The sequence below is a fragment of the Triticum urartu genome, unplaced genomic scaffold (assembly GCF_003073215.2).
Source record: "Triticum urartu cultivar G1812 unplaced genomic scaffold, Tu2.1 TuUngrouped_contig_5217, whole genome shotgun sequence".
In the NCBI taxonomy this organism is placed as follows: Eukaryota; Viridiplantae; Streptophyta; class Magnoliopsida; order Poales; family Poaceae; genus Triticum; species Triticum urartu.
The window spans coordinates 1-11,706 of NW_024115874.1; the positions used below are offsets into that span (position 1 = coordinate 1).

At 41.9% G+C, this 11,706-nt stretch overlaps 1 protein-coding gene and 1 pseudogene across 1 annotated transcript; one reads left to right on the forward strand and one right to left on the reverse strand.

Annotated features, from left to right (window-relative positions):
• Nucleotides 1-2,074: 2,074 nt before the first annotated feature.
• LOC125528924 lies at nucleotides 2,075-7,105 on the forward strand (annotated as a pseudogene).
• Nucleotides 7,106-7,290: 185 nt separating this feature from the next.
• On the reverse strand, nucleotides 7,291-11,282 carry LOC125528925. Its single transcript, XM_048693339.1, has 9 exons — nucleotides 11,012-11,282; nucleotides 10,380-10,430; nucleotides 10,089-10,110; nucleotides 9,858-9,972; nucleotides 9,727-9,759; nucleotides 9,289-9,414; nucleotides 8,236-8,342; nucleotides 8,085-8,156; nucleotides 7,291-8,008 (listed from the first exon to the last, which is right to left on the reverse strand). The coding sequence occupies exons 1-9, from the start codon at nucleotides 11,273-11,275 to the stop codon at nucleotides 7,614-7,616; spliced, it is 1,185 nt and encodes a 394-aa protein (XP_048549296.1). The 5' UTR covers nucleotides 11,276-11,282; the 3' UTR covers nucleotides 7,291-7,613.
• Between the last annotated feature and the right edge of the window lie 424 nt (nucleotides 11,283-11,706).

An 11,706-nucleotide genomic window follows, 5' to 3' on the forward strand; every position in this document is an offset into this window, starting at 1 on the left:
ATAAAATAACACAAAGCTATTCTTTCCGTTTGATCTATCCTAGAGTTCGTAGTAGAATAACACCTTAAGACACAAATCAACCAAAACCCTAATGCCACCTAGATACTCCAATGTCACCTCAAATATCTGTGGCTATGATTATACGATATGCATCACACAATCTCAGATTCATCTATTCAACCAACACAAAGAACTTCAAAGAGTGCCCCAAACTTTCTACCAGAGAGTCAAGATGAAATCGTGTGCCAACCCCTATGCATAAGTTCACGAGGTCACGGAACTCGCAAGTTGATCACCAAAACATACATCAAGTGGATCACGGGAATATCCCATTGTCACCACAGGTAAGCACACGCAAGACATACATCAAGTGTTTTCAAATCCTTAAAGACTCAATCCGATAAGATAACTTCAAAGGGAAAACGCAATCCATCACAAGAGAGTAGAGGGGGAGAAACATCATAAAATCCAACTATAATAGCAAAGCTCGCGATACATCAAGATCGTGCCATATCAAGAACACGGGAGAGAGAGAGAGAGAAAGAGATCAAACACATAGCTACTGGTACATACCCTCAGCCCCGAGGGTGAACTACTCCCTCCTCGTCATGGAGAGCGCCGGGATGATGAAGGTGGCCACCGGTGATGGATTCCCCCCTCCGGCAGGGTGTCGGAACAGGGTCCCGATTGGTTTTTGGTGGCTACAGAGGCTTGCGGCGGCGGAACTCCCGATCTAGGTTTCTTTTCGGGGGTTTATGTATTTATAGGAATTTTTTGCGTCAATCTCACATCAGGGGGGTCTTCGAGTCATCCACGAGATAGGGGGGCGAGCCTAGGGGGTAGGGCGCGCCCTCCACCCTCGTGGATGGCTCGGAACTCTTCTGGCCCAACTCTTTTACTTCGGGAGCTTCTTTTGGTCCATAAAAAATCATCAAAAATTTTCACGTCAATTGGACTCCGTTTGGTATTCTTTTTCTGTAAAACTCAAAAACAAGAGAAAAACAGAAACTGACACTGTGCTCTAGGTTAATAGGTTAGTCCCCAAAATCATATAAAATAGCATATAAAACATCCAAGATGGATAATATAATAGCATGAAACAATCAAAAATTATAGATACGTTGGAGACATATCAGTACTATTTTATTTTCTCTTTTGACCTTGTTGTACGTGGGTTTCCTCGCCACTTTGTATCGGTTCGACCGGTTGTGCCTTTATTTATAAAGGGGGACAAAGGTCTGTCTCGAGAAAGGCTGCGGAGAAAGATGATGCTTTGTCTTCTTGCAAGGAGAGTGTGGTTAAGAAAACATGACAACTATGAGGAGAAATGAAGTAAGAGAGAGGATCTATTTGTTATTCTATATACCAAAGAGAGTCATCCTCAATAACTTATTTATCTCAACATGCATGCAAGTATGCCACCTTACCATATAATTATGAATGGGATAAGGCCCACATCAACATGCAATCATGCATGAGAAACGACTCACCACAACATTCAGCCATGCATGGAAAAATGTTTATCATTCAACTAATATATTTATGTTCAATAAATTGTTACAACTATACATGATAAGTCGTATGCATTTTAAACTTTGGTTCTCACATTATCAACTAAATTTCCATTAACCAATTCTCGTAGCAGCGCAGGGTATCGTCTAGTTTTTATTATTCCTTCGCAACTTGCTGGTATTCAATTAGTATGCATAGGTGGAGTCCTACTGGAACACACATGACAAATTTATTATATAATCAAATCAAGAGCAAAGTTTGACAACTATACAAATATTCTCTCTGGAGAACTGAAAAAAATAGTCATATCCTATCTCGTGTGTATTTTGTATGTATCCACCTTTTATGTGTTTCTCCGTAATCTCAGCGGAACGTTCCACCGAGCTCCCAAACAGGGACTTGGTCTTTCGGTGGTTGGGTCTCGGTAGTGTGACATCGGAAGGCCAGTGCCAAGAGACGACTTTGGATTTGGGAATGTGACAGCGAAAGCACGAGAAGACGCGTCAATTTTATTTTATTTTGACCAAAAGCGCTTGCGCCAATTTGTGGTGCAGTGCTTGATTTGTTGCTACGTGCATTATAGAGAGAAAGATATCGAATTCTGGTAGGGCCTAGACACGGTTGCGCCAGTTTGTGGTTGGAAACTTGGATGTGCTATGGCCCCTTTGGATGGAAAGAGGTAGTACGTTCCATTGTCATCGCCGCCTCCCTCGCAACCCAGGCCATCGATCGTTCTACACAACTGTTACGCCGCCCAGCTGCCGTGGTATGTATCCGTAGCTTAACTTCTTCCTTTCTTTCTCTTGATTTCTTGACATGGATTGCCTCAACTCGTACCGAGTTGGTTCCGCCTTAATTTTGGTAGGCTCTGCTTGTCTGCTTCCTTCGAAATAAATTGGTCAACAGTCTAATAGTTAGGGCCTCTCAAGTTTTAAGAAAAAGTATATCAATTTTGGAGGATCAAAACTGGTTTCGAGAGTTTTCTACGAGGATTCGTTTGGTTTGCTGGATTGTATCCCGTAAATATTTCTTTCTAAGGAGTGGCGATTCCGGTATGCAGCATCCACAGAAAAGTTTCCATTGACCTTTTCTTTGCAGGGAAAAGCTTCCATTGACCTTAATTATATGGAAAATTTGTTTGTTTCTATGACAATTCAGGTACACGTCAGTCTTCTTTATAGAAAACAATCCCTGCTTCATATTTGAGGGACTTTTTGGGTTCAGAAACTATTTCCATACGAAGTTTGGAGGGTTCTATTCCTTAGATAATTTCCTCACATATGACACTTGTTGGTGTTTGTAGGATTGAAATCCATATGGTTTTCTCCTACGTTCTACTCCCTCCGTCCAAAAATACTTGTCATTAGTTTTAGTTCAAATTTGAACCAAAACCACGACAAGTATTTTGAAACGGAGGGAGTACTTTATGTGCAATTTCAGAGGCGACTCCCATTTAATCAAACCTCATTGAAAATTCTTTGCTTAAACAATAACTATAGCATAGATATGATCCTTCAAAAGAAATCATGTGTTTTTCATGCGGCGCAACCAAACAATTTCTATTGCACATTTCCGTGGTTTCCCTTCATGTTGTAGTCAACAATGGCAATTCCTCCGATTTTCCTATTTCTAGTGTTTTTGTGTGTTTTCCTTTTTTTCCTTTTTTTTTGCGAAAATTGTGCGTTTTCCTTTGAAAGTCCTTTTTGGTTTGCTGGATTTGAAAGCATAAGAAATGCAAACAAACACATTAATATGGTAGAAATACATGTGCAAAAAGGAGACTACAAACACAAATGAATTTTGTAAACTTGGGAGTTTGATCTACATGGAAAGAAAAAAACATACACATTCTAATAAACAAGTCAAACTGCTTGGTAAAAGTTATCAGTACGCGTGATGTTGGTATGCCACTAAAGAATTTGGTCTCGTTCTTCGAGCATAAGAATTCTAAAAAGAGGTTCGAATGGATTTAAGATTTTTCACGTTTTCCTTTAAGGAGATTGGTTTTTCTACATCCCAGTTCGGCGCACCACGCAAGAAAACATAGCAAACCATTTAAAAAAAAATCTTAAACTTTGTGGGAATGACTATGAACAAATGTTAGAGGTGCTTGCAAATTTTAGTGGTCAAATGACATTTGAGGAGCTCTGTACAAAATAAATACACAAAATGTATGTGCACTGTTTAAGCAAAATTTGTAAAAAAAATGTACAATGATCCTGGGATGTCATTTGACCACAAAACTTTGCAAGCACTTCTAACATTTGTTCATAGTCATTCCCACAAAATTTCAGACTTTTCCGAAATGTTTTGCTATATTTTCTTGCATGGGTGAACCGAACTAGGGTGTAGAAAAACCATTCACTTTCCTTTGAAACCGATATGAAAGAAAATGGTCCTCCTTTTTTTTATCCATTCATTTGAACATAATAAATAAATTAATAGTGCCACCAAAGTAAAATTTCCTACTCGAATATTTCTCCGCCACTTTTTCCCACGTACCAAAGAGGCCCTTAGGTGCCACGACATCCAATTCCTATATTTTCCCATTCATGTATTCTTTTTTTTTTTGAGGAACCCATTGGAATTTCGCGAATCAAGATGCTCCCGGTGGGTGCACTAACACTTCGCCAAATACAATTAATTAGAGTTTGACTGCAGAGAAAATAAATTAATCTCCAACACTTTTGCATGTAGCCTGCGGGTTAGTGCAGATCACATAAGGCCTTATACAATGCAAGGTGCTTAGGAGAGGTGCTTGGAGAAATAAATCAGACTTTTCTTAAGCACCGGTGCCTATTTGTACAGGCAGACGCTTAATTAGGTGTCTCTCTTGTAAAAATAGGCACCGGTGCTTCAGAAGAAGCCTGTTTATTTTTCTAAGCACCTCCCTAAGCACCTAGCATTGTACAAGGTAAGCGTCTGCCATGTACAAATAGGCACCGGTGCTTAAGAAAAGCCTGATTTATTTCTTCAAGCACCTTCCTAAACACCTTGCATTGTACAAGGCCTAAGTTGAACTGTGAATGTGTTATTGTTGCATAAACATCTAGACTGGAAACTGCTAACTGGGTACTTGGAGAAAAAGAAAACTTTGCTAAGTGGTCACTCCCAGTATTCTCTACACAATCAGCGAAAGAAAAAATATTACTTCATGCATAAAGCACAAGTTTGAAAAAGTAAACTACAACTCTGCAAAACAAATTGCATAATTAGATCATCAGGTTCACATTGAAAAAACAGATCGGTGGCTAGTATCAAACCAACCAGTAATCACCAGGTTTAATGTTTGCCTTTTGAATTCAAAATATATAATAATTTGTTCCCATAACTATATAATTAGTACAGTGAATTTACTTGTTTGGAACAGGTGGCAGGTCAGAAAACTTTACTTGGAGATCAGCTACATAACCCTTGTTCACATAATGGAGCGCTTTGAAGACATGATTAGAGAATTCATCAAAAGCAACGAAAGGGCAAAGTGGAGACCAGTGAACAATCCTGGTATAAATAACTTCACAGAAGATGAGATTAAAATGATTACAAAGAACTACAAAAATCCCATAGGCAAAGGTGCCTTTGGAGAAGTTTACCGAGGCGTTCTTGATGATGGTAGTACAGTTGCAGTCAAGAAATATATCTGCCAGAATTTGAAAGACGGGTTTGCTAAGGAGATATCTGTTCATTGCCGAATCAGCCACAAGAATGTTGTTAGGCTCTTGGGCTACTGTTTAGAAGAAAATGTTTTAATGATTGTCACCGAGTATATCCCTGGAGGAAACCTCAAAGGTCTTCTCCATGGCAGCGATGATCACATTTCTTTGGATGCAAGGTTGGGTATTGCTATAGACTGTGCTGAGGCATTAGCATGCATGCATTCATTGCATCAATCAATCATTCATGGTGATATCAAGCCTGACAACATACTTCTAGATGAGAACTTGGGTGCAAAATTATCCGACTTTGGAATATCAAGGTTGCTTTGCAAGGACGGAACTGCTTACACCATGCACGTTGCAGGAAGCAGAGGTTACATGGATCCAGAGCTCTTTGAAACTGGACGGGTCGATCCTAGAAAATGATGTTTACAGTTTCGGGGTTGTTATGGTAGAGCTTGTTACCAGGGCAAAGGTAAATGAGAATGGGATGAGTACCGGAGTCACGAGAAACTTCACTCAAGCTATTGAAAAGGAGAAAACAGCAAGAGCGATGTTTGATACTAAAATAGCAAAGGTGAGCAACATGAAAGTTCTGCACAAGATAGGAAAGCTTGCAGCTGAATGTCTCAGAAGGGATATAAAAAAACGCCCTGAAATGAAAGATGTTACAGAACGTCTACGGGCTCTTAGAAAAGCTTACTGCCAGCAAGATCAAGAAAAAACAGGTCAGTGGTCGATGTACTACAAGCTGAAATATTTGGGCATGTTTAGTACTTGGAATGCACCCCGGAATTTCATGAGGAACGCAGGTCAAATAGTTGAGCAAACGCAAAAACTGAGGGTTTTCACAAGAGAAGAAATAAGAAAAATCACCAATGGTTATTCATCAGATGTGATTGCCAAGTGTTCATCTTGTGAGGTCTACAGAGGGACACTTGAGGACAACACATTGGTGGCAGTGAATATAGAGACCAGCATGATGGTAGATGAAGCCCATAGTATATCCTTTACAAATAGCATGCTCATCTATTCTATCATTCTCCACAATAACATGATCAAACTGTTGGGTTGTCACATGGAGGCGGATGTCCCAATATTGGTGCATGAGTTTGCTGCAAATGGGAATCTCCAAGACATCCTTCGTGGCAACTACAGCTTCCCACTTGGTATACGTCTAGATATCGCAGTTGGTTGCGCGGAAGCGTTAGCATATCTGCATTCACAATCCTTTGCATTTGTGGGTGCTAACATCACACCCGCCAACATACTGCTAGATGACAGTTTGGTACCGAAGGTCTCGGGGCCTCTCTTCATATGTGACAGCATCACTAGCACATCAGGCGATGTTTGCAGTTTTGGAACTCTCCTTTTGGAACTTATAACCAGAAAACAAGGAGGGTATCGCAGCAACAGCCCGCAGGAACTTAGGAAAGCTTACATGAAAAAAGGGCACACCATGTTTGACAAGGAGATAGCCACGAAGGCGGACATGTTCATACTTGAAAGGATCCAGATGGTGGCAATGGACTGTTTGAAACTGGATGAATTGGCGCGACCGATAATGGCAGAGGTGGCAGAGCGGCTTCAGAGGCTTAAAAATGTCGAAAGCATGGGAAGCGAACTGCGGGAGCTCTCGATGCTGAGGAGGTTGGTAGCTTCCAGTATCAGGAAAGCTAGAGAAAACACTGCCCCGGCCGCCTGAGCAGAAACATGGAATTTGTGATCATTCATTTTTGCAATTTACTACTCCACGCTCTTGTACGTGTGTGTATCGTACTGCCAATTTGGCTTACTGTTTCTATAAGGCCGGCATTGAGAGTTTCCCTTCCAGCAATAGTCTCGCGCTAAGTAGCCGAGGCTCGCTTGGGAGCCCCCTGGCTTGCATAAAATCAACCTCGGGAAAAATAACACCCTTTCAGTACTCTTGCAGACAAGCAATTTGGATTTGTCAAGAAACGCCAACCATGTTTTCCAAGTAAAGCAAGGTTAAACAGATGCAAGTCTCCCAATCCCATGCCACATTTGCATTTCGGAGTTGCTGGGTTGCTCCAGGACACCCAGTGCACTGATTTCTTGTCAAGTGAGCTGCTCCAAAAATATTTCGCCATGGGAAGTTAAGACTCTTACAAACCTCTTTTGTTAACAGGGACGTACTCATAGGGTACAGCGGAATTGCCTGAATGGCCAATTTCAGAAAAATTTCCTGGCCAGCACAAGCTAGCAGTATCACAGGTGTGGTCGAACGTGCCACTAGTAATACGACCCACTGTTGTAGGAAGGCCCAAGTATCTCTCGTTGAAGGCCTCCGGGAATACTGACTTCCTCACTGCCCCAATCCCAGTGTCACGCACTCTCGTCCATTCACAGCAACTCGCACTCCTTAACAGCTCCAGCATCGCCACAGCACACTTACATACAGCATTATTCATACCAGCCTAGACGTCACATATGCTCACGAGGACGCTTGTACAGGACAGTCTCCTCCTCGAGCTCAGCCTGGGCCCCGCTCACCAGAACCCAGACCTCAGAGATCTTCTCGACGGTGCCGTCGAAGAGGTCGACAGTGGTGAACGCACGTGAGGTGGGCCCCACGGATCCCGATTCTTGGAGCTCATCTCTTTCGCCGGTGGAGATCATGGAGGGGCTCATTGCTTCTGCAGGCTTCACCCTAGGCACGACCGCTCCGTTCAGATATATGGTCTGGTTGTTGGCTCCGAAGGCGATCATCTTTCGGAGTCCTACCCCGTAGGCTAGGCTCTTGTGCATGTGCCCAAACACGACCAGCGGGATCGAAACCCTGGTCTCCCTTTGCAGGTCGGATATCGCTTGTTCCAGATCTGCAGGAGTTGCCATATGAAGCAGCCGTTTCAGAAAAGGTTAGCTAAATGGGGAGTATCGTCATGAATACCGGACCTGGATCGCCATGATCGCCACCGCCAGCTACCCAATCCCGCCCGCAGATATCATCGATCCTTGAACCTAGACCTGCGTGTAGGCATGATGAAAGGTAAGCTTTTAGGAAATGAGAAGTCTATACAACTAGATTATTCGAATGTTCAGAGACCTGTTGGTCCATTATGTGCAAGTAGTATCACAGAATGCTCCTCTGGTGCAGCCGTAGCAGCATCGTATATCTTCCTCGCACTTCCTGCCATATCATCGACACCATACCTACATGAATGGTTGCAGCCAACCAACGAGCGATGAATTATAAGTTACAGTTATGGCTTATGAACAACAACAGAAGTTCTTCACAGAAGGGAGAGGACAAAAGCAAGAATGGCCTGTGATGCACTTCCCATATAAGGCAGACTAAGAAGCTGTAGGAATGGCCAAATGGCAGTCAATTAGCTACCACATCTCCCCAGGGGGAGAGAAAGTTAACTACCACATCTCGTAGGTGTATCATCATGTGTTAATCTTACCATCTATAGAGTGTCAACAAAATGGGCAAACAGCAAAGAGGTGAAAATAGTTCTAGTGAAACTTTTGGAGGCTGGGCTGTATTAATCCTAGCGGTCAGTGAATGCAGAGTGCAGACTAATAAGTTAGTTCCATAACCAAAACAGTAAGGAACCAATTACTCTACACATCTGGTCTGGTGTCCTCGTCTTCTTATGATGATTTCAGATTTTGAAATATACAACATATTACCCTTAGGCCTTAGATCCTTATAAGCGCACCAACATGCGTGCACTAATATTTTTACTGCCTAACACAAGTAGCCAAGCACAGGATAACAAACTAGCCTCGTGATACAATTAGGATAATCGCGAATAAACTATGAAACCTTTAAGCTTGACATCGGGATTTATTTTTCCGAATCATGCAGGAGGGTGACATCCAGATGTTTATCTACTAGCAAATACAGCAATACCTTTTGGATAAATAATTCATTAATACTTGACATGAGAAGGAAATAAATATGATATCTGCCACTCTGGTCATTGTATTACCAAGCCATTACTACACAAGCTCACATGACAGCTTTAAAAACATAATTCAGAAATAGCAGAAGTGAAGGACAAGATTTTAGAAACAAATTCATGACAAGGATATACCTAACAGAACAGTTGAGAAACCTAGATATCTATTGGTTAGTACATCTCTTACCAACCGTTGTGACAGAAGCTTTGGTCTAAATAACTTGTCACCCCCACAAGAAAATGGTCGCCCACCAACAACACTCAGCTTTATTGTTGGAAAATCCAAACATTGATATCCAACATGCTGCTGACCAAGGCTGATATTCACAAGAAAAAAAAAATATCAGTGGCCGCATTTCCTGCACAAAGGGTATCATAGTCTGCTTAAGACAGCTAATAAACCAGACTCATCCTGCACTTCTAGCACTGCGAACTACAAAAGCCAAATTAGGCTGAGAATTAGTTAACCTTTATCTCTTTAGCGGTCCCTAATCACAGTTTACTTGATTCAATCCCTCTTAAATTTAAGTATCATGCCAACTTAGTTCTTTGCTTTTAAATAAAAAGGGAAACACCTAACGAAATGTCCTAGCAGCAAATGCAGCTCATAGCATATTAAAGGATCTTACCTTTCAAGCTGAAGACGGACACGATCTACCTTCCTGGGTACCAATCAAGTACACAAGGATTTTAGAATAGCTAAGTGCAGTACTGCAGTTAATTAAATTTTCAACTTACTAAATGAAAATATGACTCATACTTCTCTGAAAATTGATGTGTGCGCCAGCAATCATGATTACCAAGAATTGCCGCCTTCGGAAACTGAAGATCTGAAATGCTTTTGACAAGTTGAACATTCTCGTTGCCATAATCACCTGCCACAAATAGAGGAGAACAAACAGGAGATGACAAACAATAAGCACATTGCATGCACTTCAACAAAGAAAATGAAATTAGCAAATCATAATGCAGAAATAGCAAGGAAGAATACCTGTGAAAAGCACCAGATCTGGCTGCATTTCAAATATAAAAAGTTAGAGCTTCTGACAACAACAAAATCTGGACTGAGAATTATGTGTAGTATGAATTTTTCTTTCAAAGTGCAATGCCCATATTGTAAATGGAACACATGTAACATGATTAAGAATGAATGGCTGGAGGCCAGCGCATTACAAACAGACAGGACACGTGCATTGTAGAACAAGGGAGAAGTTACAACAATGAAATAGACATGATGAGATATCCAAATACAACAGACTGGATCCATATAAATGTGCAATACCTGAAGAAAATGGAGTGCCTTTGTATCTTCATCAAGGATCCAATCATCGTGCTGCAATGTCCAATGCATAACATCCAATTAATACCCTATTCTTGTTACGTGGATTTCAGGGGATACATGATAACAATATATCTATTTTCTATACTTTGATGGTTTAGTGTAGCCAAACTTAAGAAGGTGAAAGTTAACAGTTCCTCCCCTTTCAGAGAAATAAGGGCTAGCAACTCCTTGTGTAAAGCACATCCACTCTTGGTTCATATAGACGCCAGAATCCTGAATGAAGCAACTCATCGTCCTATATGACCCATCTAAACTAAGATCAAATGCACCTTAGATGCACACCACTCGCAATTCGCAAACAAAAATAGATATCGTTGAACCTGAATCCCCCTTGTTGCCCCCAAATCGGAGCCTAACTGAATTAACCAGGTCAAGGAGCAGAGACTTCGGTGCACAATCCCCACCTCCGCCCTGCTCAGAACCCACTACGCGTACGAACCCCATGAAGAACCACAACGCCACGCCAGAACTATCCATGCCAGTTTCCACGACCCGAACCACGCCCGCGAGGAAATAGAGGGTTAAACGGTTTTATTTAACTTTTAATAAGAGGGGGGAGGGAGGGAGAGTACCACATCGCCGACGACCGCGAGGCGGACGCGACCGGCTCCGGCTCCGGCGCCGGAGGAGGCCATGGACCTGGACCCGGGCTTGGGCGGCGGCGTGGCCGGGGAGGAGGGGAGAGGAGGAGGATTCGCGGGGGCGCGCGCGGCTACTGCTGCTGCTCCCGCCGCCGACCAAGAAGAAAGGGAGCACGACCGCACGAACATTTTGTTTCGGGTCGTATTGGGTGCGTGCCAGGCTGCCAGCTGCCCTGCGGTAGGTGCACGGTGCATACGCGCGCGAGCACGGTGGCTCACCTGGTTGTCAATGTTTTTCTAAGGAACTAGACGATGCCTCGAACGTTGTGTTGTTACGGAAATATTTTACAATATATTTCTAAAATATTAATAATTTTATGGAAATAAGAATATTTGGATAAATAATATATGAGCTAAAACTAAAAATACATATTGTTATTTGTGATTGATTATTGTATTTTGTAAAATATTTATTAAATATATCATACATGTTTGCATGTTGAAGTGAATCTTTTCCTATGACTCATTGAATGTTGAAGTGGGTCTTTTCTAATGCATATTGCTTGATGAGGTGTCATGCTTGCATGTTGAGAGAAATAGGTTAGTGAAGGCTAGCTATTTAGATATAGAAGATATACACCATGAAAAGAAAAGGTGGTGCTCAAAAAAAAAGAAAAAAGAAAATG

Bases quoted from the DNA above. Each gene is read 5' to 3' on its own strand.
- LOC125528925 (XM_048693339.1), bottom strand. From the start codon at position 11,275: ATGCACCGTGCACCTACCGCAGGGCAGCTGGCAGCCTGGCACGCACCC. The intron at 9,760-9,857 runs GTATGAGTCATA...ATTGGTACCCAG, and splicing joins ACACATCAATTTTCAGAGAA to GAAGGTAGATCGTGTCCGTC. The intron at 8,009-8,084 runs GTCCGGTATTCA...CAACTCCTGCAG, and splicing joins TGGCGATCATGGCGATCCAG to ATCTGGAACAAGCGATATCC.